This window comes from Globicephala melas, chromosome 13, assembly GCF_963455315.2.
Source record: "Globicephala melas chromosome 13, mGloMel1.2, whole genome shotgun sequence".
NCBI lineage: Eukaryota > Metazoa > Chordata > Mammalia > Artiodactyla > Delphinidae > Globicephala > Globicephala melas.
In genome coordinates, this window is record NC_083326.1 from 19,864,381 (window position 1) to 19,889,919 (window position 25,539).

The 25,539-nt window shown below is 33.7% G+C and overlaps 1 protein-coding gene across 3 annotated transcripts in view; it reads right to left on the reverse strand.

The window, feature by feature from the left end:
- Positions 1-1,171: 1,171 nt before the first annotated feature.
- The window catches only part of CDH19 (cadherin 19), an 86,731-nt gene continuing 62,363 nt past the window's right edge, over positions 1,172-25,539 (reverse strand). The window contains exons 11-13 of one of the 3 annotated variants that reach the window (XM_030868133.2): positions 14,057-14,171; positions 11,544-11,795; positions 1,172-8,603 (exon numbers count right to left, since the gene is read on the reverse strand). In XM_030868133.2, the coding sequence (XP_030723993.2) occupies positions 8,113-8,603; positions 11,544-11,795; positions 14,057-14,171 (858 nt within the window). In that variant the 3' untranslated portion in view covers positions 1,172-8,112. Of the gene's footprint in view, positions 8,604-11,543; positions 11,796-14,056; positions 14,172-25,539 lie in introns of those variants that run through there. The other 2 variants (XM_060310687.1, XM_060310688.1) reach the window with 2 other exon arrangements.

A 25,539-nucleotide genomic window follows, 5' to 3' on the forward strand; every position in this document is an offset into this window, starting at 1 on the left:
AGTCATTGCTTAAAAATAGCTAATCCTTGTCTCTGATTGAGGATTAAATTATGAAAAATAAATCAAGCACATTCTAAGATACAGAAAATGCTCAAATAGAAAAAAAAAAAAACAGCAAAGAAAGAAGCAGGGGGACGTGACAAAAGCAATGTAAATGAATGGTAGTTGCTCTGAATTCCCAATGTGAATTTAGTGTTTTTTTCATATTCTTGCCTAATCTTCTTTCTTTCTTTTGCTCATTATTTATTTGCTATTCATGACAACATATACACAAGTATTTATTTTATTCCCTTTATGGGGGGATTATTACTAAGGAGAGGGAAAAATATAAGTCATATTAAGTAAATTAATATACTGGATTTTTATGCCATTATCTAATATAACAATAATTTGAGTATCCTTAAATAATCAATCTTTCTGTTCTCAAATATGTTTTGAGGGTGTCATTTCTATGGTTGATTAGTAGCAATAAGGAATGGTATGTAATAATAATGGGAAAAGTAAAACGTTCAGCACTTCATTTTGATAGAAACAGTTTCAGTAATAATAATATAAAAATAGCTCAGTATGTTTTGAAAAAAGAATACTAATCAACTATTTATCCTATCTATATGTATATATAATTTATATGCTACCATAACAACTAAAGTAACAAAAAAAATCACTGGTAACCAAATGAATAAAGCCCCTACATTAATAACATAAGGAGGTGATGCAAATTAGAAGCCGGTATGGTATGATGGGTGAAAGCCTGGAATCTAGAACTAACTTGCCTGGGTTTACATTATCATCACGTATTACATGTATGACTTCAGGCAAATTGCTCAGTCTTTCTTTGTCCCAGTTTCCTTATTAGTATGCTAGGAGTAACATCAGTACTTTTCTCTTATAATAGAGATTTAAATAACACTTAGAACAACACTTAGAATAACACCTGGAAATGCAACTGCATTAAAAAAAAAAAAGAAAAAATAAGTGAGAGAGATTTAAAGGAACAGCTTTATTTATTTTCTTTTTTCACATCTTTATTGGAGTATAATTGCTTTACAATGGTGTGTTAGTTTCTGCTTTATAACAAAGTGAATCAGCTATACATATACATATATCCCCATATCTCCTCCCTCTTGCGTCTCCCTCCCTCCCACCCTCCCTATCCCACCCCTCTAGGTGGTCACAAAGCACCCAGCTGATCTCCCTGTGCTATGCGGCTGCTTCCCACTAGCTATCTATTTTACGTTTAGTAGTGTATATATGTCCATGCCACTCTCTCACTTCATCCCAGCTTACCCTTCCCCTCCCTGTGTCCTCAAGTCCATTCTCTATGTCTGTGTAAAGGAACAGCTTTGACATATTCAGAAACATCTGAAAGAATACAAATCTCATCATTAATACTTTCCTGTTTGGGGCCAGTAGCGTAATTGAATGAAGAGCAGTAAGAGGCAGTGACTCCTTTGCAAAGCACAGAGGGGAGCTGAACTCAACACCAAATCTCACCTTAGCACCAGCTGTCACCCTGGTCACAGTCTCTCACTCCACCTCCACTTGTTCCTCACCATAATTTTTCCAGCGAGGATGCAGATATAGCATTTGTTAGGATTCCAATCAGGGTTCATTATGCAGTACTCAACTTGGAGATGCTCAGTAGATGATTTTAGTGGATAAAATCTTTGATGTTTGTTATTTACTTATGGCGGATGGGTGAACACAAGTGTGAGAAATACGTAGGATTTTCACAGTTCACACTTTTTGCTAGTATGTCCTTTGGTACAGATTTCATTTTCAAGCATTTATGTAAAAAAATAAAGTAACATGACTGTAGACTATTTTATAAAGTGGGAGAAATTTTTGCTCTTAAAAACTATGTTATTGGGACAAATTATTTTAATAATGTGTGATAATGGTAAGGTAGTATGAATAAATATACCATATGATTTATCAACTTCTAATTTTATTTATATAATCGCTAAAACTTAAAACATTTTCAATTGATCAGATGAAATTCTATGTAAATTGAATTTGTCATGTGCAGGTATGTTTTAAGTTTTAAAGAGAGTTAAAATTAGTTAATTAGCTCCATAGAGGAATAATACGGAGGTCATCTGGGATAAGAAAGGAGTTTCTGAAAATTGAGGTGGCAGTATGAGCTGGATAATTGCCTAGAAGTTGCCTGAGTCCTAAGATTGGATAGAAGAAAAGGAGATGATAAAAATGTACTCATCAGAGAACATATGGCAACAGGTCCTTAATTTTTTGTTTTTAAAATGAGAAAGGACAGGGGAATGTAGATAGAAGCCAAAGTGCAGCTTTTCATTTTGTATCTTCAGAGTTGCTGAGAACAATCTGCTTTGTAATTTAATTTTAAATTCTTAACATAAAATTAGAACTGTGGGTATCAAACCTTAGATATTACAACTGGTATGAAAGCTTTCTCTTGGAGCCATTAGCATGTGAACTTCACGTTTTCCATGTAGTTCTAATAAAGCATAGAAATAACTTCATTTCTCCATTAGTTACAAAAGTGAGCAAAACCAACCCTTTCTTTTTTGATAGTTTTTGTTTGTTTCTAAAATATTTATACCTAGAAAAAGTTGCCAGCAAATGTTGTTACTACTTAACTTAGCAGGTCTTTTTCCAAATAAATGTCACAGAGGAGTGACTTTCAATCAGAACATCTCATACATAATGTATAACTTGAGCAATTAATTTTTTCCTTTGGTAATAATGGCACATTACCCTGGAAGGGTGAAGGTGTGCAGGCAGGAAGTAACAGCAAGTTAATTATTGTCCTGAATTAATTCATTTTCTTCTCTCCATTTTTTTTTGTATTATTAACCACAGTCAGCACACTGTACATTACATCCCCAGGATTTATTTATTTTATAACTGGAAGTTTGTACCTTTTAGCCATCTTTGCCCATTTCCACTTCATTTTCTTTTTGGCCATAATATTTCAAGAGTAAGGAGATAAGTCTATGATAATTATATATAAGTCTATATATAAGTCTATGATAATAAGTCTATGATACTTATCTATAGATAAGTCTATATTAAGCTAAACTTAATATAATTATAATAATTATTATTTTAAGAATCACAACAGGTAAAAATGTCATGTTTGCTATACATTAAGCCCAGTTAATTATTTATATGTATTATTTCAGTTAATTCCTCCAATGATATGATGACTTATATATCCTTAATATCCCTATTGTACAGATGAATCCCATATATTATCTCTATTCCCTTTCCTAGGACAAAATATTCTATAGATTTGTACCTCTATGTAATCATGAATATATGGTCATTTCCATGTCCAGCCTTATTTCTAGCTGAGATAAACCACTTAGCACTAAAGAAGCCAAAAGAACATATCACATTTTAACTATTAAAATGAATAAGCACAAAGAAATAGCATGAAATAAAGTTGTATAAACTATTGTAACAGGCTTTCAAATGTCCTAAGAACACTATAAATTATATTTACTTTTTTTGTATTTTGCTAATGTTTTCTACTAGTAAGGTGAAATTTAAATTATTCAAACTACATGAAATGCCAAATTGATTTGATATGTTAATGTATCCACTTTATCGATTAGTTTGTAACTTGAAAGAAACATCATGAAAATGTTTCATTTTATTCCGTTTTTAAGAAACACTTGCCTTGATCTTTCTTATGCCCACTTTGGCCAAGGTGGTTGTCTCTCTCCCTGTTCCACTTACTCTGCTGCATCTGGACCTCTGGTTTCTGGGTGGGGATGGAGAGATGAGAGATAAAGGGCATATAAACAAGGCTGGCTCTATCATAATTTCACAGCCAAAGTTCTGTGTGATGACAGGCATCTGACTGCTGGCACTCTATTCTGGAGCTCATGCATTGGGTATTTGGAGACCTTTTAAGGACCAGAGGTCCCTGTTTTTCCTTAGCCTGTGTGACACAGTCTTTGGATGACTGATTTAAGCTCCCTTTCAGCTTCTACATTCTGTGCAAAATTTCTACACCTGGAACCACTTAACCTATGGGAAATTCATGCAGTTTTGCCTTGCCAAAGGCTAGGAACTGCATTTTTCCCAGTTTTAGCCCTCTCTGTTTCCCTGCCATTTCATATCAGGCAGCTTCCCATCCTTAGAGCTCTCTAGGAAAAAAAGACAGCAAGAAATACTAACGTGTCTCAAGGATCTAATCTGTGATTGAGATGCTAGTCTCTAATGTAATTGTGAAATTATAGTTTCCTGGAAGAGGGGATAGATAGTAGAAAGGAGATAGTTGATAGATGGATATGTGGATGGGAGGATGGTTGGAGGGGTACATAGATATATAAGACAGAAGTAATTGGATATGTAAAAGCCACATAATCCTTTTCTACATTTATTTCCAGCTTTTAATGTACTTGATATCTAATGCCTATTTATATCATATAAAAGAACATGAAGCTACCTTGTAGGTTTTGTGTAGCCCTGTGAGCTTAACAATGCATTTGTTACCAAGTTGTATTCTAAAACATGAAGCATAGAATTCTCATGCATCGCAAATGTTTTCCTATTCATCACACTTCATGGGAACTTATTCATATGAGAACTTCTACAGCAATCATCAAAGGATGTGTTTTGACTAAACAGTATAACATTATTACCTTTCCTCACAGCAGGAAATGATATCAGTAAGTACAAACAAGTTAAAATACCAAATTCATATAATTTCTAGAAAGATTTTGAAAAATCTTATTGTAACCCAGAACTACCCAGTGCTAACCTGGTTAGAAAAATACATTAATTTCACATTAATATTCAACAATGTCAATACGGCTTCTATACAGGACCAAGTAAAATAGATTGGGATTCATTATTACATTCATTTAAGAAATATTTATTGGTCACATACCATGTGCTAGAAACAATTTTAGACAAGAACAAATGAAAAAGTCCGACAACCCCTTGCCCAATTAGAGTTTACATTCTAATAAAGGATAAAGGCAATAACAAGTAACATATATATAATGTACTTGCTACAGAGTAGCTGAGTGATTTGATGCAAAGAAAGGCAGAGCAAGGCACACAGTGGGAGAGAGTGGTCTGGTAGGCCTTTCTGAGGAAGTTGCAATTGATCACGGACTTGAATGAAGTGAGGGAATGAAAAATAGAAATGTTTGGAGGAAGATTGCTTCAGGCCTAGAGCATGGCATTAGAAGAGGTCAGAGCACACAGAGATAAGCAGACACAGGATAATATATGACCTTGTATGTCAGGTCAGAAAACTGATTTATATTTCAAATGCGCTGTGAAGCCCTTGGGATCACTCAGTGCTAGAAAAGAAAGGGATCTGTGCATTCCAGCAGAATAAGGTCAGCTGTTACGATGCTGGGCTGATATTTATCGAACTCTTGCGTTTTGTCTGGTACTACGTGTGCTTCCTGTTGTACTTATTCTTCACAACAATCGTGTGAAATACATACATTGGACCTCATTTTACCGATCACAACCTCAGATACGGAAAGATTAGACAGTTCGATAAAGTTCACACAATTATTTAAATAAAAGTGAACTAATTCAAACTCAGATCTGATAGGCTCAAGCCATGTGCTTAGTGAACAACTATTATTGCTAACATTTTCTGATCCCTATAAAGGATTTCAATATTTTCCTGTTTCAACCACTAGTAACTTAAGACTTACACATAAACCTGTAAGTTAATGAAGGGTGCTGTTTAAGTAGTGCAAGTATTAATGCAAAGCTGTGCTATTTCATAAATATCCTCGCATTGAGTTACCTTTATTAAAATTTACAAAAATGAGACCTTAATGTCATGTCTTTAGCTTAGGATACAGCTGTGTTCTTGCAACAGCTGTGTGACTAGAAAAAAAGGTTAAAATAGTTATTGAAATATTACCAAGTATAACTTCTAGAAAATTGCAACTTCTCTACAAGAATCAGAGAGTATTTTCTTGATATAGTTTAAAAGGACACTTTCTAGATTAGCAAATCGGTATCCAGCCCTGAATCTCTTTTCCTATGTACCCTATGATTGACAATCCTATCATTAACTAAACCAGAATTTATTTTAACACATCTTCTTAGTGCCACTGGACTCAAACACTAAACTTAGTGATGCAGATACTGCATTTTTATAAGGTGTTCATCCAAGTTGATAAGTTGTTTATAAGGCTTTCATTCATGACTGAACTAACTGCAGGCCTCTGAAGACCCTATTTCTTTTTTTCTAATCTATTTTCCATGGATTGCTTCATCTGCTGTTTATCATACATTCCAGTTCAACCAAGATTATATAGCACTATTTTCTAAATACAGGGTACAGCCATTCATGGAATAATTCATGAAAATTTCCCTAACTATACTCTTCCAATTTTTATGTCCATATGATAGGAATATAAATGTTCTCTCAACCCATACATTTTTTTACCTGCAAGTTTTTACTTTATTTTTGAATTTTCTTTTGTTTACTGTTCCTACTTTTCCCTAAGTAAATAATGATATGAATATACCAGGAGTTTCTACAGCTTATGTCCTCTCTACTACATTTAATATCTTCCTAAATTGTTTTATTTCAAGTCTGATTTTCTCAGGCTTTTGTAAAATGGTGACATCTGTGTTGCTGACATAATGGTACCTGATTGATACTGATGAAAAAATTCTCTTCTATTACATGGTATGGATGGTATTGTCTTAAAGTACAGAGAAAAAATATATTGTAGCTATTGAACTACTCCAACTTTAGCTCAAAATTATTTGAAGTACTTGATTAGAACATATATGGTCAATTTGGTTCAGCTCAGTTTCACATGCTATTAATAAAAAATGAACACATAAAGCTATTTTGAGGACACAGTATTCACTACTTTCTTTCTGTTCAACCTGTGAATTTTGAATTCCACTTTGATTTGGATAGAATAATTGAGAATCATTCTTACAAGGTTGATTAAAATTAAAGTGTTTTATTATCTTACTATCTAATGTTACCTTAAAGCTTTATGTCCAGCAGCTTAGCATACTTCCTTCATAATGTTACCATAAAAGTAACTATTGTACCTAATTTTATATTCCATAATAAAAAAAATGACACAGAAGAATCAGTTATAGTCTAATCTCTTAATAAAAAAGGAAATGCTGAGAATTTTATCATGTTTTATTTTATGCATGGTAAGAGCAGGGCAGCTGATCGTAACATTTAGGATGAATAATAACTCCAGTTTGAATCCAGTACTCCTTTCATTTATATTATTTTTAGTAGCAATAAAATTAGAAATCAAAAACTAAAATTAAAAAAATTTCACACTTTCTACCATTTTCTTAAAGTTCAAATTTAATGTTCAGTAAATGTTGATATGTGTTTTATCATAGTATTGTGACATGATAAAGATGTATTTTGGATACATAAGAAAATAACATATGAAAATCTCCTAAACAAAGTCTATGTCCCTTTTTTTATATAAAGCTGTAATATCAAAGAGAATACAAATTTACACTATATCTTTGAGTAATTAACAGATACAAAGCATCTGTCTAAATTTGAAATCAGTTTTAAAATGTGGTCTTGATGACATTTTTAAAATATCAAACTAGAATGAATCATAGACTCTCAGTCAGAAGCTTGCTTATTCATAGAAAAGAAACAGTTTTTAAAAGATGTATATAACCACCGAGATTCTCCTAGGTGTTTATCTCTGTAGAGTATCGGGAGCTTAACACACATAAACTCTTCACTCTTACTTTGTAAGATTTTAAAAATGGATAAATGAAATAATATTAAGACAGTCTAGATCAGGGCCCTTTTCACATTAAACTTTCAAAAATTTTGAGAATTTGTATTGGATGGTATTGGAAAAATGTCAGAGGAGTATTTCAGGGGCACACTAGAGCTGGCCTGCCTTGGCACCCGAGAGCTGACTGTTAGCTTCACTTCACCATACCTGCAGTCAGTGACAATGGATGGGTAGCTTGAAATAACCATGGGATACTTACCCCAAGAATATCAGAAAACATTATAAATTGGGTCTTTTCCTTTTTCCCAAGAACCGGAGTATACAACTCTTTACCAAGAGACTACCAGTTTGCCCAAATACACATTAGCATTTAAAAAAATTTATTAATAAAAAAGCCCTAATTATTTGACTGCATAGCTGAACCAAACATGCATGCTAATCTTTTAAAGCGAGGTCCCAATTCATTAAGGTAATCATAGTTTTCATCCTGATCACAGACTGCTGACCCTAAAGAGCTCAGGGATCCAGCTAAGGACCCTGTCCCCTCAAAAGCATAGGTCTGGAGGGAGTCAAAAGGAGGGGCACAGGGATCAGTGTTAGCCTCTTCGAGCTTTTCTAGAATGAATTTCCTGAATACAGCACTATCTGGGCCAACCTGCAAAGACTGCCTGTACAGGCTCCGAATCTCTACCCTGCTGGCTCTCCGAGTCTTGCGTTCCCGCATGACTGTGCCACCCTGCAGCTCCACTATGTCAAATGCCTCTGTATCCTCCTCTCCGCCACCTTCATCATCATATCTGAATATATTCTCTCTGAAATCTTCACCTTTCTCAGGAAATAGAGTCTGTTTCCTTCGTTGTTTCAGACCTAGTTTCAAAAAAATAAACCCTGTCAAAGAGAGCATACAAGAACATTAATTAACACAAATATAATACAATATTATATATTATAAATACATATGCTTCATATTACCCATAATATTACTATTATATTATAAATATATAATATATAATAAATATCATATATTAGTATGTTATCATATATTTATACTAAACACATTATTAAATATTGTATGTTACAATATTTTATATTATATATTATACATAAAAATATAATGTACTATTTAATAAATATTATGTCATAATATATAATATGTCATAATATATTATATAAGATATTGTTAAATATTGTTATTTATAATAAACTATATAATTCTTGCTTCTGTTACAAGCTCAAGACATAAGCTTCGATTTTCTGATTGTAAGACAAAAAGATATATTTGCTATTGAAAATTTACTGAAGGGACTTGCAGAATGACAAGGAAGTATAACAATCTTTCTGGCTGATGGTTTAAAGTAGAAAAACATCATAAAAATATAGTGAATTGGGCTTCCCTGGTGGCGCAGTGGTTGAGAGTCCACCTGCCGGTGCAGGGGGCGCGGGTTCGTGCCCCGGTCCGGGAGGATCCCGCGTGCCGCGGAGCGGCTGGGCCCATGAGCCGTGGCCGCTAGGCCTGCGCGTCCGGAGCCTGTGCTCCGCGACGGGAGAGGTCGCGGCGGTGAGAGGCCCGTGTACCGCAAAGAAAAAAAAAAAAAAAAAAAAAAAAAAATATATATATATATATATATATATAGTGAATTGTTTATGATGATCAATTTAAGATTAAAAATTTTATATTTTTCTTATATATTGAAAACGGAACAAAGCAGAATCTATATACATCTGCGAATCTCAGTAACCAATGATCCATGTTAGTGGAAGTTAAGCACACAGAACTGATTTGTTTTTCGCCATTGAGACAAATTCTGTGGTATAATTATTTTCTAAGCTAATATTTATTGACTACAAAGTATGTACCAGTCATTTTTCTGAAAGCTTTACATTTATTCATTGATTAGTTATGATACCCGTATTTTATTATAATTCTCTATTAAAGATAAGGAAATTGAAGTGCAGAGAGATTAAGTCACATACCCAGAGTCACACAGCTAGGAAACAAAAAGCTGGCATTCAAAACCAGAAAGTTGGTTCAGAATCCGTGCTTTGTTATACCATATTAATTTCAGAAATTCCAAACCTATCAGGTTTCTGAATCATAACACTGGTATGTCCACATCGATCAATTATATAAGATAATTTTAGCATTGTGTAGAAATAGAACAATTTCAGAATGCTTTTTTAAATTTTAAAGAAAAGTGCGTGTGTATATGTGTGTGTTTGTGTGTGTTTCATAGATAGCCAATCCTTACACAATCTTGGATCTTATGTAGCTGTTCAGCATTTCATCTATAAGAATTGAAACAGGAAGTAATGTTATTAATATTATCACAAAGAGAAATACATTAGGCCATATTTTATATAAATTTTACATTTAAAGAAATTGAAATAGTGTTCTTGAAATAAGGCCATCGTGTTTGAATCCTGGCACTGTACTTTAATACAGCAGAGGTATATGGTTGAAATAGAAAGGGATCTAATAAATAATTTTTCAATCTATGAAAATTGAAGAGCGTATTCTTGAAACTTTCACAGGAAACTGCTGACTACTGGTTTACCCTGATTTCCCACCTTCTCAGTATTACTCGTGCCCTTGACTGTGAGGCTGCCCTTGGTATTTACTTGCAGGGTTTCGGAACTAGGTTTAGTTCTGTACCAGTGAGTAACTTAGTACTTGCATCCTGCAAACATTATACTGTTTTTACTACTTCTTGCTTCTGATATCTAGCTATGTAGCTCTAAATTCAGTTTTATGATCAAAGATCATTAAAAATAATTTTGAAAAACTGAAGCTACGTAGAAATGAAGGGTAACTTTGAATGGTAAAAGAGGAAAGCTTTGAGACAGACGAGAAGAGTGAAGGCAAAGCAAATCCTGAAACATTTTGTATGTCCCTTTGAGCAGTGAGTTTGGGATTCCAGAACCCATGGCTGATACCATTGCTGTCAACACTCTGTAAAGTTGTGTTGGCTTTGATATGAAGCTATGAGGGAAAGCAAGAGAAGGGTTTAGATTATATATACTGGTATGTTAAAGAAAGGGAAAATGTTTTGCTAGATGCATGTAGTTTTGAAAGCCTGGCTAAAACATTTGGGGCCTCATTTGCCTCATCCGTAAAATGAGAATAACTTATCTCCTTGTGAAAACAACAGCAGCAACAAAAACAAACAAAAACAGGTGGAGCTATTTTACTATTTCTTTTGTGTTTAGCACTTTAAGTAAGACCCTCTCTTTTACATTTTTTCATCTTAACATTTACTTCCTCAATGCTCCTAGGCTTCAGTGAGCTGCAGTATCAGGTTGGATAGAGGTGTGTTATGGAATATTAGCACTTCATTTACTAGCTGCATGACCCTTTGTAAACCATATAACTCTTGGAATTTCACTTTCTTCATCTACACAATGAAGGTGATAATAGTCGCCACTTCTTAAGGTTATCTTCAGGATCAAACTGCATAATTTCTGTAAAGCACTTAGGACAGTCTCCTGGAGTATAATAAGCACTCAATGGAATCTCACCACTATTATTACTAATTTTTATATTGCTACATATGTTACAATGTGTGTGTCCAAAACACTCTTAAAAGGATGGGCACAGGTATACTCATATACTCATAGAATTCAAGGATCAACTATTTTCAACCTGAAGTGCATATTCACTCTATTTTTCATTCACTCCACTTGATTTTAGAATTGTAACACATTAAGAAGGGCAATTAAATGCAGACACACACACAAGCCCACACATACCATTATAATGGAATTAACTCTTTTCTATATTTATCATGTTACTGTCAATAAATGAAGATATGCTCCGTTCACACAACTTACCACATATTATCATAATGCATATCAGAATAGCAATTATGACTTCTGTCCTGAATCCCATGGAAAGCATAAGATCCTTATTACTGCAGGTCTGTGTGCTACCAGTGTCATCACAGGCACAGACATGTATGGTAAGGGTGTTTGTGCTTGTAAGTGATGGGATTCCATTGTCAGCAATTAGGATGGATACGTAGAAGACAGGCTCTTCTTGAAGGCTGAAACCAGTTCTATTAGTCAAAATTACAGCTGTGTTATCTAAAACAAAAATCCATGTGCATGATTTTTTCAATAATACAAAAGAAATTCAGACCAGTTAAATGTACTAGAGGCAGCAGTGTAGAGCTCAAATAAGTTCAAATAGGGAAGAGCAAATTTCTGATAAAAAAGACAAGAGATCAACTCAAAAAGTCATTATTGATTTTGACATTGCCTAAATCCCAATTTAAAAATTAGATAAAGTATATGAATCAGTTCCAAAATGTTTTTTGATAAATATATGAAATGTACATGTGGAACACAGAAAAGAAAACAGCATTTTAATTAGATATCAATAGTAAATAGGGGGTACTAGCATTAAATTTATAATGACAGTATCAGTTTCATTTGGGTTAAATACTCATGACAGTGCTTTTTCTAGTAGAAACTCATTATTTTCACAAATACTATAAATACACAAGATTTTCAAGTCATCTCCCTATCACAGCAAGTGATCTCAAATAATGTATTTACTAATAAGACAAAAGAATTCATTTTACTTGGTGTAAAAGATTCTATTAGAATGTTTCATTTCACTTTGACATTATTAACCCATTTTCTACTTAAATTTCAGAGAATCGTTAAACCTTGGTAGTACTGATTAATTCACCTGACAAGATTCAAAAAATTAACAAAAATAAACAATATATACTTCAACACATTTGAAATTGCTTTTCCCTCAATCCCAAATTATTCTAAATAGTCTTTTCCAGGGCAGTTTATTGTGTCTCAGTACTAGTGTTTCCCCCCGACTTGACTTTGATTTTTTTTTTTTTTTTTTTTTCCGGTACGTGGGCCTCTCACTGTTCTGGCCTGTCCCGTTGCAGAGCACAGGCTCCGGACGCGCAGGCTCAGTGGCCATGGCTCACGGGCCCAGCCGCTTCGCGGCATGTGGGATCTTCCCGGACCGGGGCACGAACCCGTGTCCGCTGCATCGGCAGGTGGACTCTCAACCACTGCGCCACCAGGGAAGCCCTTGACTTTGATTTTTGGTATTGGCATTCCCTGAAATATTTTCTGTGGCAATCAAACAAATTTTAGAAGACACAAACAAATAAATGGAAATATATAAATGGAAGAATTTGAAATAGGCAAATGCAAATAAATGCAAGTCTTTTGAAATGTATGCCTACTTATGACTTTTCCCAAATCACCTTTTAAAAACTAATTCTCCATCATGCTCTTGAAGTCTATAAAACCCTTGTGATTTTATTCACTAGGCAGATTGAAGAGGTGAGAGAGCTTATATATTTTTGGTATGTATTTCATTAAATTCCTTGTAACTGCAAACATTAAACCAAATCAATTATTCTCTTTATGTTTCAATATATTTATTTTGTCCCACTAACTTATTTTATATTTACATAAACAAAACTAACCCACAGCTTATTTCTTATATTGATATTTGTATTTTTTTAAATCCTAAATCTATTTGAGTTTCCTTCACTGGGGAATTTGACAAAGGCAAAAGGAAAAGAACGTGTCTGCATTTATTCTCCCATAACAGATCTCCCCTTATATAGAGCTTAAACTCAGTTGCAAGGAAGGACAGCTGCAGGTGTTTGGTTATAGATGCTTGAGTAATGAATCCCACAGTGTTTCATATCTTTGAGATATGAAGCAAAATTAGAATAGAAATCCATGTAATGACAAAAAAATATTTTACTGAAGTGAAGGAAAAAAGAACAGAGTGGCTTTGTAAAAAGTTATTCCCCTTCTATATGGAAGGAAAAGGAATTCTGTCCCTCTGTACAAAATCCTTTAGAACATTTTGTTCTCAGGCTGATATAATCACTTTGTTTTGAAGGAAAAAGCATAGTCTTAAGCCAATTCCAAATACTTATAGCTCCTAATTAATGACTCCAAATATCTTTCAATCAATCAAGCTAACATGATTATATATCATTTTCTTCCCCAGACATGGGTTGAAGTTTGAGTTATGTGAAGACGTGAAAGGAACCATGGTGTCAGAACTGCAATTATATTTGCAAGGTCATTCAGACTTTACAGGGGCCTATAGCCAATGATGACTTGAAAAAGTGCTTCTAATTTAAAGAAATCCAGTGGGAAATGGGGAAATGATATTCCTAGGACAGTACTTTGAGTTCTGTTTCCAATTTCCATTGCCACTCCTTGCTTTATTTCTCAACATTATCATATTTCAGGTATAGTATAAAAAGTAATGTTACAAATTTCCTTAAAATTAAACAAGATTCTCGAAGAAGAATGGATAGAAAGTTATTATGAGTGAATGGCATTACCTTGATTATCTATGATTGTAAAACTTGAGTTATTTTCTACCACAGATACATTAAAGTAAAAGTGGTGATCTTCTATGGATTCATCTCTATCCACTGCACTGATGGTCTGAATCACCTAGAAAAAGATAGGGATAAGTTTTTTATATTATTATTCAGAAAAATGATCATTATCATTATTATATTCTTATTATTATTAGCTTTTATTAAAATTGCTTTACCAAAATCTTTATGGATATTGCAGAGGATATCTCAAACTGGTGGAGAATATGAAAATATTTTTTCAGGTTAAAAATATGTTTACTTGGGTCTTCCATGGTGGCGCAGTGATTGAGAGTCCGCCTGCCGATGCAGGGGACATGGGTTTGTGCCCCGGTCTGGGAAGACCCCACATGCCGTGGAGCGGCTAGGCCCGTGAGCCATGGCAGCTGAGCCTGCGCGTCAACGTGAGAGGCCACAGCAGTGAGAGGCCCGCGTACAGAAAAAAAAAAAAAAAAAATATATATATATATATATGTTTACTTGCTCCTTTCAAAAGAACATTTTAATATTACATAATAAATGAACTCTTGTTAACAGAGGAGAAGATTTCCATAAGCTAAGTTCGTTAGAAAACATCCTCCCATCCTTCCTGCCTCGATTTCTCCCTTCCTTCCTTTTTTCCTTCTCCCTTTCTTATCTGAATACCAACCATTATGATTTGCTGAAGTTATATTTTTCCTGCTTATATTGACAGCATAGCTGTGGTAAGCTTATTGTCTTACTAGAGTATTTGCTAAAGTAATGAGCTTTTAAATTGATTTGAGGAAGTAACGCATTTAAAGCTTAGGGGCAATGTACATGATTTCCTTGACCCACAAAGATTATAGGAAAAGTGTTCCACGTCAAATAAATCCCTCTCTCTATCTCAGATCATAAAAAAGTGAAATAATGCAACTATGAACAAACGACAATTAGTTCTTTGCTTTCAAGACATGAAAGTGTCAGTCAAGTAGTTAATTATTGTCAAAAAAGAGATGTGCTGTCAAGATCAAATAATGAGATTGTGATTAATTCTGGAAATTAAAGTAAATTGACTATAGAAGTTATTGTTTTGAATTTTCTAGAATGAAAGTGCTTTTAACAATGTGTCAAACAAAAATATCCTTAGTTACAAGATGACAGACCCATAATTTATAATGTTACACTTCAAAGGGTATCTCCCCACATGCATAAAGAACCTTGTGAAACTAATGCAATTTGTACATTATTTCTCTACATTGATTTATCTTTTCCCTCATAACACGTTCTTAATTAAATCATAATCATGTAATGTTAATTAAATAATCTAATAAAAGAAAACATTTTTATTCAATTCATGCCTACAATAATAAATGTTCATCGTATGAGGATAATTATTTTATTCTGGGTTATTATAAGATTTTGTATAGCCAGGGCGAAGGGCAAGGACTTGGAAGTCTGATACTCTGAATTCTGCCTTTACCACTTAATTTTCTAAGCTTAAAAACTGGAGATACTTTTTTTTTTTAACTTTTTAATTTTTTTGTCCGCATTGCACGGCTTGCATGTGGGATCTTAGATCGCTAACCAGGGATCGAACCTGTGCCCCCTCCACTGGAAGCACAAATTCTTAACCACTGGACCGCCAGACAATTCACTTTGCTGTACACCTGAAACTAACACAACATTGTAAATCAACTATGCTCCAATAACATTTTTTTTTAAATGGAGATACTAATACTTAACTTTTAGGATTCATTTTTAGGGTTCAATGTCTTAGCTTGCCAAAGTGCTTGTCATATAAGCAGTACTCATTTTTACGTGTTTTCTTCGGGAAAACATTGTCTTGTTGGGATTTGCATAGGATGGTGTCCTGAATACTGTGAGTAATCTTGTTATATATATATTTGCTCAGTTAAGATGGATAGCAAATTGTAAAAAAATCACGTTTATCTTGTTGGCATATGCAGCCTTGATGTTTAGACAAGGAATAATTTATCTTACTACCTGACTTCCTGTTTTAGACACATGCCTCTGACTAAATGTTGGAAATGTTTTTCTTTCCTGTATGAAGGCTCAAGAACACTAGAGAGATTTTGACTTTGTATATATTTTAAAATACTTTAAAAACCAAACTACCAGGGTGAGCTGTGACAAAGCGAGAGAGAGGCATGGACATATATACACTACCAAACATAAGGTAGATAGCTAGTGGGAAGCAGCTGCATAGCACAGGGAGATCAGCTCGGTGCTTTGTGACCACCTGGAGGGGTAAGATAGGGAGGGTGGGAGGGAGGGAGACGCAAGAGGGAAGAGATATGCGAACATATGTATATGTATAACTGATTCACTTTCTTATAAAGCAGAATCTAACACACCATTGTAAAGCAATTATACTCCAATAAAGATGTCAAAAAAAAACCAAACTACCCTATACATATGTATAGGTAAATGGAATATGTACAGGTTTCTCCTGCCTTTTTCAATGAACATACCTCCACTTATAAATTGCTTTGTAAACTGGGTTTCCATATGTTTTATTGGGTTCCACCACTTTACAAAAATAGGAGCCCACTGACATAATAGAATCAGTCACATAGTGGGTATCATTAATTCTATTGAACCAACCTCGAACACGTATATTTTTCTTGAAAACGCAAATCTCTAAAAAGGGGTCAACATTAATATACCTTCAAGTCTTTTTTTTTTTTTTTTTTGCGGTACACGGGCCTCTCACTGCTGTGGCCTCTCCCGTTGTGGAGCACAGGCTCCGGACACACAGGCTTAGCAGCCATGGCTCACGGGCCCAGCCACTCCGTGGCATGTGGGATCTTCCCGGACCAGGGCATGAACCCGTGTCCCCTGCATCGGCAGGCGGACTCTCAACCACTGCGCCATCAGGGAAGCCCTACCTTCAAGCCTTGAGTGAGGATATTGATTTTTTATTTTAATATAACAATGGAAAGTTTTTCATTTTAATTTTAAAATAAAATTCTAAGAAGAATCCCTATTTGTTGCATTGGTTAGATTTCTAAACTATATACTTATATCTACTTACCTGGAGCCTATCTCTGGCCTTATACATTTATGAGAGAAGCAAAGAAATCAAAATGTAAAGCTCATACAAACATACAGAATTGTTTGACAAATTCTGAAACTGTAGCTTTTTCATTGCTCTTTGCTCTCTGGGCAGAATTTTGTCCAATTTCCCTCTGACACAGTACATGTGATTTCCTGTCTATACTACTTTGAAGTCTACAATGGAAATATATTTTGTAAGCATACAGAACCTAACAATAACCACCTTTCACTGAGAACTTACCTATTGGCCAGGGTTTGTTCTATATATTACCATAGCTGATCTTTGCAACAATCTTGTGGAATAAACCTTATCATTGTCCCAACTTTATATTTTCTTATATTAAGCTTCAAGTCAGTTATATATCTTAGGTAGGTAAAATTGCAGGGTCAGAATTTGAATGTAAGCTGATGCAACAGCTGGTGTGAAATATGAGTAGTATATGTGCCCCCCAGAGCCCTTTTTTCAACTTTATTTAGATATAATTGACAAATAAAATTGTAAGATATTTAAAGATAATCAAGGAAGACATATAACTATTTTCCTTCTATTAATTACCTTTCATTACGGCTTTTTTTTTTAAAGAGGCACCCATGGACCAGCTTACTAAAATGTCATTCCCAGATTAAATAGCCTGATTTTAAATCAGTCCAATACTCATTTCTCCACAAACTATAGGTATGGCCTTTGTTAAACATGCAATTTTTTGAAAGCTAGTCAATAAGCAAGTGTTATATACTGTGATTTGGAGCAAACAACTCAATTGACTGTTTCCTTACCTCTAATGGCAGATATCAGTGAAATCTACTTCCAAGGTTAGTTGAGGAACACATTTTTGAATTATTATGAACTATAAATTGAATTATAAACTATAAATCAATACACAGGTACTGAGTATCAATTGATGTAAATTATTAATTCCCTGAAATGTGCTTAATAAATAATTTCTCTCAATGCAAGCTATATTAATTAACCAAAAAGTGGGAGTTGCAGTAAATGAATATGTGGAAGGATTTTTAAAAATCTTATCAAAATTGCTTATCTAGTTAAGACCGTCACTTCTTATAGTACTTCCAAATCAGATTCCAAATCAGATCTGTTTGACAAAATAAATCTATGGAATTCAAAAAGGTTGTTGAACACCTGTTCAAAAGGTCAAAGTGCTAATTAATAAAATAATAGAGCCACAAGATAACTGAGTCTGTAGTCTGTTTTCTTTCTTTGTTTAGAATGTTTTTAGGGGAAAAATGTTGAGATGCTCATGATATTCTAACATTTTGGTCCTAGACAGAGGCAGAGCTACTCTGTTTTAAAAAAATAAGTTTTCACAAAATTTTATTAGATGTATTTAAAAGCCATAGATATTGCAATGTTTTGCCATTAACTTGTAGAAATCTACCCATATTCTGTTACAAATTATACATTATTAGATTTTTATCTCAATATATTTATTTTTTATTTTCCTTTGACAAATTAAATTTTAATCATTCTTTATAAGTTCACATAACATCATATATAAATTTAAAATTAAATTATGAAAATATCTAATTAATATCCCAAATGTATCCATTTAACAAATATTTCATTGACACTTGGAACATGCCATGTCATCTCAGGTCTGGGTGTCCCATGGTGGCTGGGGTCAAGAGTGTCTCTCTCACCACTGTTTACATTCTAGTGGAATAGAGGTAGAAGCAGGACTGCAAACTTAGAGTGTTGAGTAAGGACCTAATACCTAAAGTACAGAATAAAAGCATATAATAAAACACCTAAAGTACATAATACTTAAACTTTTGGGGTCAGAGGACCTGGCATCTAAACTGAAATTAGATTTTACTTCAGAGTTGATTGGTGGCCACACAAACATTTATTTAAGGAGGGCATTTTACAGAGTTTGGACTTCACACCAATGGCCACTCACAAGTTTTAAACTGGGAAAGGCAAAAGTATTTTTATTTAGAATCCCAAATTATTGGGGGAAGTTTTGCATTTTAAAAGGCTCATTCTATGGACATCCTTAGTGTGGGTATGAAAATAGAAGACCTAGTTAGCAAGCTTGGGAGCAACCGGTTGGTAAACAAAACTCCTGGATGTGCTATACAAAAAGACAGCAACAATCAGTGATAGGATGTAAGTTATTTTAAATGAGAAAGTACATATAAATTACTGAAGTGTTTGCATAAACTGAAGATGGTACAACATGCTTCCAGATGGAGATACAGTTTCCCAGGTCCCCAATTTTCTCTAAGGGTAGGTCGATGTCACCAAAGTAAGGTCTTTTTATCATTTCTAAGAAGGCATACAATATATTCTTCTGACCATTGCCGCAAAACTTAAAACTGACTGTCATAGAAGCGGTTTACGTGCCTACAGGCTTACCTAACGATAACTAATGAACAACCGTAGTATATCTCTGCATGTCGGCTGTGAGATCGGGTAATTCAACATTTGATTTTACAGGAACGTCCCTCAGCAGAACTAAGGATCACTGCGCAAGTGTTGCTGGCCCTTGTGAGCTTAGTAAGAGTGGGGATAGGGTACGATGACAGATGACAGAAAAATTTAGGAGATGGAATCAACTGAACTTAATGATTGATTGGATATAAAGAATAAAAGCCTAGAAAGAATTAACGATAATATCCATTTGTCTTTCTTGCACGACTTGGTGAACTGTAGTAATTTTGCTGGGGACACTGTAAAAAAAAGGCGGGAACAAATCTGGTGTGACCATAGGACACCCGAGTAAGTATTTTATCTAATTAGTTGGACCTATAGCTTAAAATACAAGAGAAAGAACTGGCATAAAGATCTAGAAGTCACTTGAATATGAACTGTATTTAAGACATATTTGTGGAGGATAGCAGGAAGAGTGAGTCTGAAAAAAATGAAAAGTATAGGACACAAGAGAGAAAGGAAGATGAAGAGAAACCAGGGATCACACTGTGGGATCACAGAAATTTAGTCAAAAGAATACTTTTACATGGAGACAATGTAAATGTTTTTACATTAGACAGTGTATTGGTATGAAAGAATCTAAAAATCACTGCTATTACACTTTACTTCTGGAAAAGAGATTTGGTATAAGTCAAGATAACGGGAATCATTAATTTGAAAAATAACTATTTACACTAAACAGAAAAGACAAATTGCCCTAACGTCAGATCATTTATTATATTCACATTTTGCAAACCAATGAAAAATTTTCTCCTTCCTCTCCTCCCCATTCTGGCCATTTACACACTAAGAAGAGAAATAAAACTTCTGTTTACCCACATAGGTCGTTAAGGAAATGTCTGATTTCCTCCAGAATACAGTGCAGCTATTCTGGTATTTTGATTTTCTATAATGAATGTTATTATCTACCCAAAGCAGATAGATATAGGAGACCTTTTAACTTGTCATCTTGTCCAGCTGTTTGAGCCCGTGGGAAATGGGATGGGAGTGATTTTCATAGTATGAGAAAACATATAAAATATATCCCTTTTGATTTTTAATTCATTACATGTGAAAATCACAATATTCTGTATATATTATGTCAAATAAACATTAAAATTAATTTCATCAGTTTCTCTTTGACATACTAAAAACTTTAATTGTGATAAGAGCACTTGACATGAGATCGACCCTCTTAACACATTTTTAAGTATCGCTAACTACAGAGACAATGTCGCATGCAGATTTCTAGAGCTTATTCACCCAGCTTAATGGAAACCTTATGCCTGTTGGATAGCAACCTCTCCTCTTTTAAAAATATTTTTAAATGTGCCTTTAAGAAAATTTAAAATTCTGTCATGTTTATTTGTCAGTATTTTACTAGATAATCTTATCTTCTCAAATAAATTTTCTTCTTTCCAGTAACTCTGTTTTGTATGTATTTTATATATTATTGTGTGGACCTAAGCTTCAGAACACTATGCATTGATAGTGTGGAAAGCAGGAATTCCTTTCTCATTACTGTTTTAAATTATGCTACCATGTGTGTTTCAGTATTAAGTGAGATTTTGACTATTGATTTGAGTACACTATTTCATTCTTACTATTTATATTATGTCTGCATTTTGACTCATTTTATTTGTAATCCAAAATTTAAGTTTTTCTCAAAGGACTTCTTAGCATCAAATGAAAAGTTTACACATATTTTTACATTACGTGTAAACTATATCACTATATCTAAGGAAAATATTAATAGGTTTTAAAATATTGTTTTGTTATTCTCCTAAAAATACTGAATATGTTTTCTCTTATGGATTGGGTTTTTGGTGACATATTTAAGAACTCTTTGCCTAGCCATAGAAGAGAATTTCTTCTCCTCTGCTTCTAAAAGTTTTGTTGCTTTAGGTTGACATTTAAATATATGATACATTTTGAAATAATCTTTGTATAAGGTGTGAGGTTAAGGTAGAGTTTTCCATTTCCTCCCTATGAATACCCATTTGCAACAGTAAAATTTGTTGAAAAGACTTGAGAATTTAAATGTATTTGTGTATCTTCTCCCCAATACTGCTCATATCATCCAGATTTTCAAATTATTAGAACACACAAATATCATATTATAAAACAGGGATTTAATTTTTACTCCTATTTACCTAATTATTCTTTCTTTTTCTTGATTTGCATTCTCAAAGGTATCATTTCATTGTCTTTCAAACAATAGTTTTGAAATAAAATAATTTGGTAAACAAATATTAACTTAAAGAAAGAAAAATGATAAATGCAATTTATTGAATTATTACTCCAGAGATTTAAAAAAAGCTTAATGTTTCAAACCAATCAAAATAAATCAAGAATCTGACCAAAAAAACTCCAAAAAAAAAAACCAACATCAATAATATGTTTATATTGGTTTTTGTAACTTTCAATTTTTATTTTATAAGTAATGGTTTCCTTTAAGCATTGAATGAGAGACATTGACCTGCTTCCACCCTCATCTGCATACACAGTGACAGTGTTGTTTCTATGCACTATCCAGTGTGCACAGACGACTCATAGCTCATCAGAATCTCTTTAGAAGGTATGGGCCACATGTTAAGAACTTGTAATGTATGACACTACTCTTAAATGTTTGCTGCTGTTAGTATTTACAAAATTACTTTGAATAAAGTTCAATTCTACCAATTTTCTCATATAATAGTATTTTTAAAGTATTTTATCTTTACTAACCCTTTTGTAGAGCAAAAGTTGTATCATTCTTTTTCATATGAGGAGACCAGTATTCAGCATGGTTAGATTATCACTGAAATCAGTTAGTGTGGATGAGTTTAGTCAAGTTCTCTTGCTATCACGCCAGGCGATCTTTCTATTATTGCTGCTTAACTGTCGTTATTGATGTTTCATTCCCACAGGAGGGGAAACATATTTGAATTACATAACTGATTTTTAGACAATAAAAAATACCAATCAGTCCATACCATGCCCCAAATTAACACTAGAAAACAAACGTTCATTGCAATCCTCTCTAAAGGACCACATTGTCTCTCAAAAACATGAAACAAAACAAGACACAACAAATAAAAAACAAAGGACAACAGGTAGAGAATAAAGGGAAGAAAAATTATTTTGCTATCCTTTTCATTTTTTCTCAAATGCTAAGAGAAGCAAATCCATCAAACTTACACAAATACACACAGTTATCATTGGAAAGCAGTGTACATGTATTGCTTAAGACTAAATTAAAAGTGTAGTAGAGGGCTTCCCTGGTGGTGCAGTGGTTGGGAGTCCGCCGGCCGGTGCGGGGAACGTGGGTTCGTGCCCCAGTCCGGGAGGATCCCACATGCCGCGGAGCGGCTGGGCCCGTGGGCCATGGCCTCTGGGCCTGCGTGTCCGGAGCCTGTGCTCCGCAACAGGAGAGGCCGCAGCGGTGGGAGGCCCGTGTACCGAAAAAACAAAAAAATGTAGTAGACAATGCCACTCAAAAAAGAGAAAAAAAACCTAGAGAAGCCTGAGTTAATAAATACTTCTTTTTTTGACTCTGTGGTCACTTTGATGCCAAGAATGATAATTAGCTGGAAAGAAAATGGCTTGTTGTTTCATTTTCTGACGTTCTAGCACAGTTAAGCAATCTTCAGTATGTCAAAATAAATTCATTAACAAATTACCAATGTTTGTAAAACAATCAAATCCCGATTTGAGATAATCAAGAAAATATTGTATATATAATAGAACATGGTTTTAAGAAATAGATATATTGGTTGAAATTTGTTTGGAAAATTTTTAATAATTTTAAAATGCGATACTTTTGCCCTTCCTACCTATTCATAGATCTGCACTACAAAAAACGAACCAGCAAAGCTCATGGAAAATCTCATGAATTCTTATACACATAGTCACATTATAAGCTTTAAAAAACAAGTTTCACAATTCAAAGCATTTTCCCCTAATTGTTTTTGAACCCAAGTTTTAAAAATTTGATAATCTTGATGTCAAAATAAAGATAAGGGAAAATGTTGCTTTTACAGGATGACACTGATTGTTCTGGAATCTAATTGTTTCAAATTGTGCTACTTCAAGACTCATTAGTCTGGTTGTTCTAATAATCTAAGAGCTAATTAGAAAGAATGCTTTTCTTTTATTGGTTTTAAGGTGATTTATTAGGTAATTGGTATTCCAAAACATCTTTCATTTTGTTTGTTTTTCCTAAATTAAGTAAAATTATCTATATGCTTAAATTATATTTTATACTCATTTTTATATACTCACTTGGTATTTCTATAGTCATAAGTAATTTACAAATATGTTTTCTATAAATCAATTTATTAAAAATGTTCACTTCCTATGAATATTAGTAGTAGATTCTATTATAAAAGACTATACAGTAAAATGTGGTTTTGATAAAAATGAAAAATAGATTAATTTATAGTAATACATATTATAGAAAATGATTTGGATAAACTTCAATAGGACCACTATATTCTAGAGAAAACATTCACATTGACAAATCATTAACATGTCATCTGTTTTGGATACAAAGTACCTGGATATTTATTTATTGACAAATTTATTCATAGTATTTCCAAAAGACAGTTACTACAGCAGTATCAAGGAACCAGCTTTTAATAAGAAGATTTCTTATCAATCAGCATGCCCTCTTATATGTTAATAACAGAAGCACTTTTTTTTTCAGTTTTTGCAAATAATTATTTTCCCTCTATCTTTTGCCTTTAGTTTTAATTAAAATTTATTGATATACCAAAAATGTATAGGATTTGTGAATATATTTACTTGTAATGGAAAACATTTACTAAATTTGACACTGTTTTCAATCATTTTATTTTTTAAATAGAATTTGCTTCTTCATCCTTTGTCTTTTAAGTTTCTGAGAGTGTGTGTTATGTAAAATTGATTTTTTATCTTTTGGGTATCATCACCTTATAATATTTTTCATATTAATTCTATTACATTTACGAATTGAGAGTCTTGTACTAGTCCTAGGATTCAAGTCTCTATTAGACATTTAGATGAAGTATTTTGGTCAAAAAGCCCACGTTATTTGCCATAGCTGTATACATATATATTGTACACACATTTATGGCAGAACTATCCTAACTAGTGCTGAAATATAAGTGGGATTATCTTTTGCAATTTGAGAAAAAATTATTTACCTCTAAATATTTATAAGTGTTCTAATTAAAGAGGACCTCTGAAAATTATCATACGTATCTTTCTCTAAAATATATTAATTGTACATAACTGAAGAAAATAAAGACACTTGCAAAGAAATAACAAAATGAGATGGAGTTTTCCTTACAGTGGTCTTCAATACTATTAAAAATATGAGAGAGAGAGAAGAAGAGAGCTAAGATAGTAGGGTAAGAGAAAGAGAGAGCAGGGTTTTCCTTGGTTTACATGGACAGATATCCCAATTTTATTTAGATATTGCATCTACATTTTCTATAATTCTCCACTAAAAATATCACAGAATCTTGGAAAAATAACTGATTTGAGATCTTGAACAGGAAATATAAAATGATCCTATGTATCAGTCTATTTCCAATTGAGAGAGACAGTAATTTAAATGAAGGAAGTTTACTATAAAGAATTATTAAGTTATAATAGGGGAGTAACTATAAAGATGTAATGAGAACTCCAAAGGGTACTCTGGGGTTCAGTGAGATCACCTAAGGACAGAAAAATGTGGAAGGGAGACAAGCTTCAGATGTCCTTGGAGGAGGTGTGGTTGCGGCATCTTGCACGCAGGGCAAAGGAATTTACTGGGCTAGAACCAGTCCACATTCTCCAGGCAAACATGGATAATCCTCCAGGGTACAAGTGGGCTGGTGGTTGGAAATGTAGAGGGAATTGGGAGACCACTGCAGGTGCAAGGCCTGGAGCACACAGTGACGACACTGGCAGGGCTGTAAGACCTCCTCTGGCCTGGGCTGGAGTCCTACAGTTGCCAAGGGAATGTACA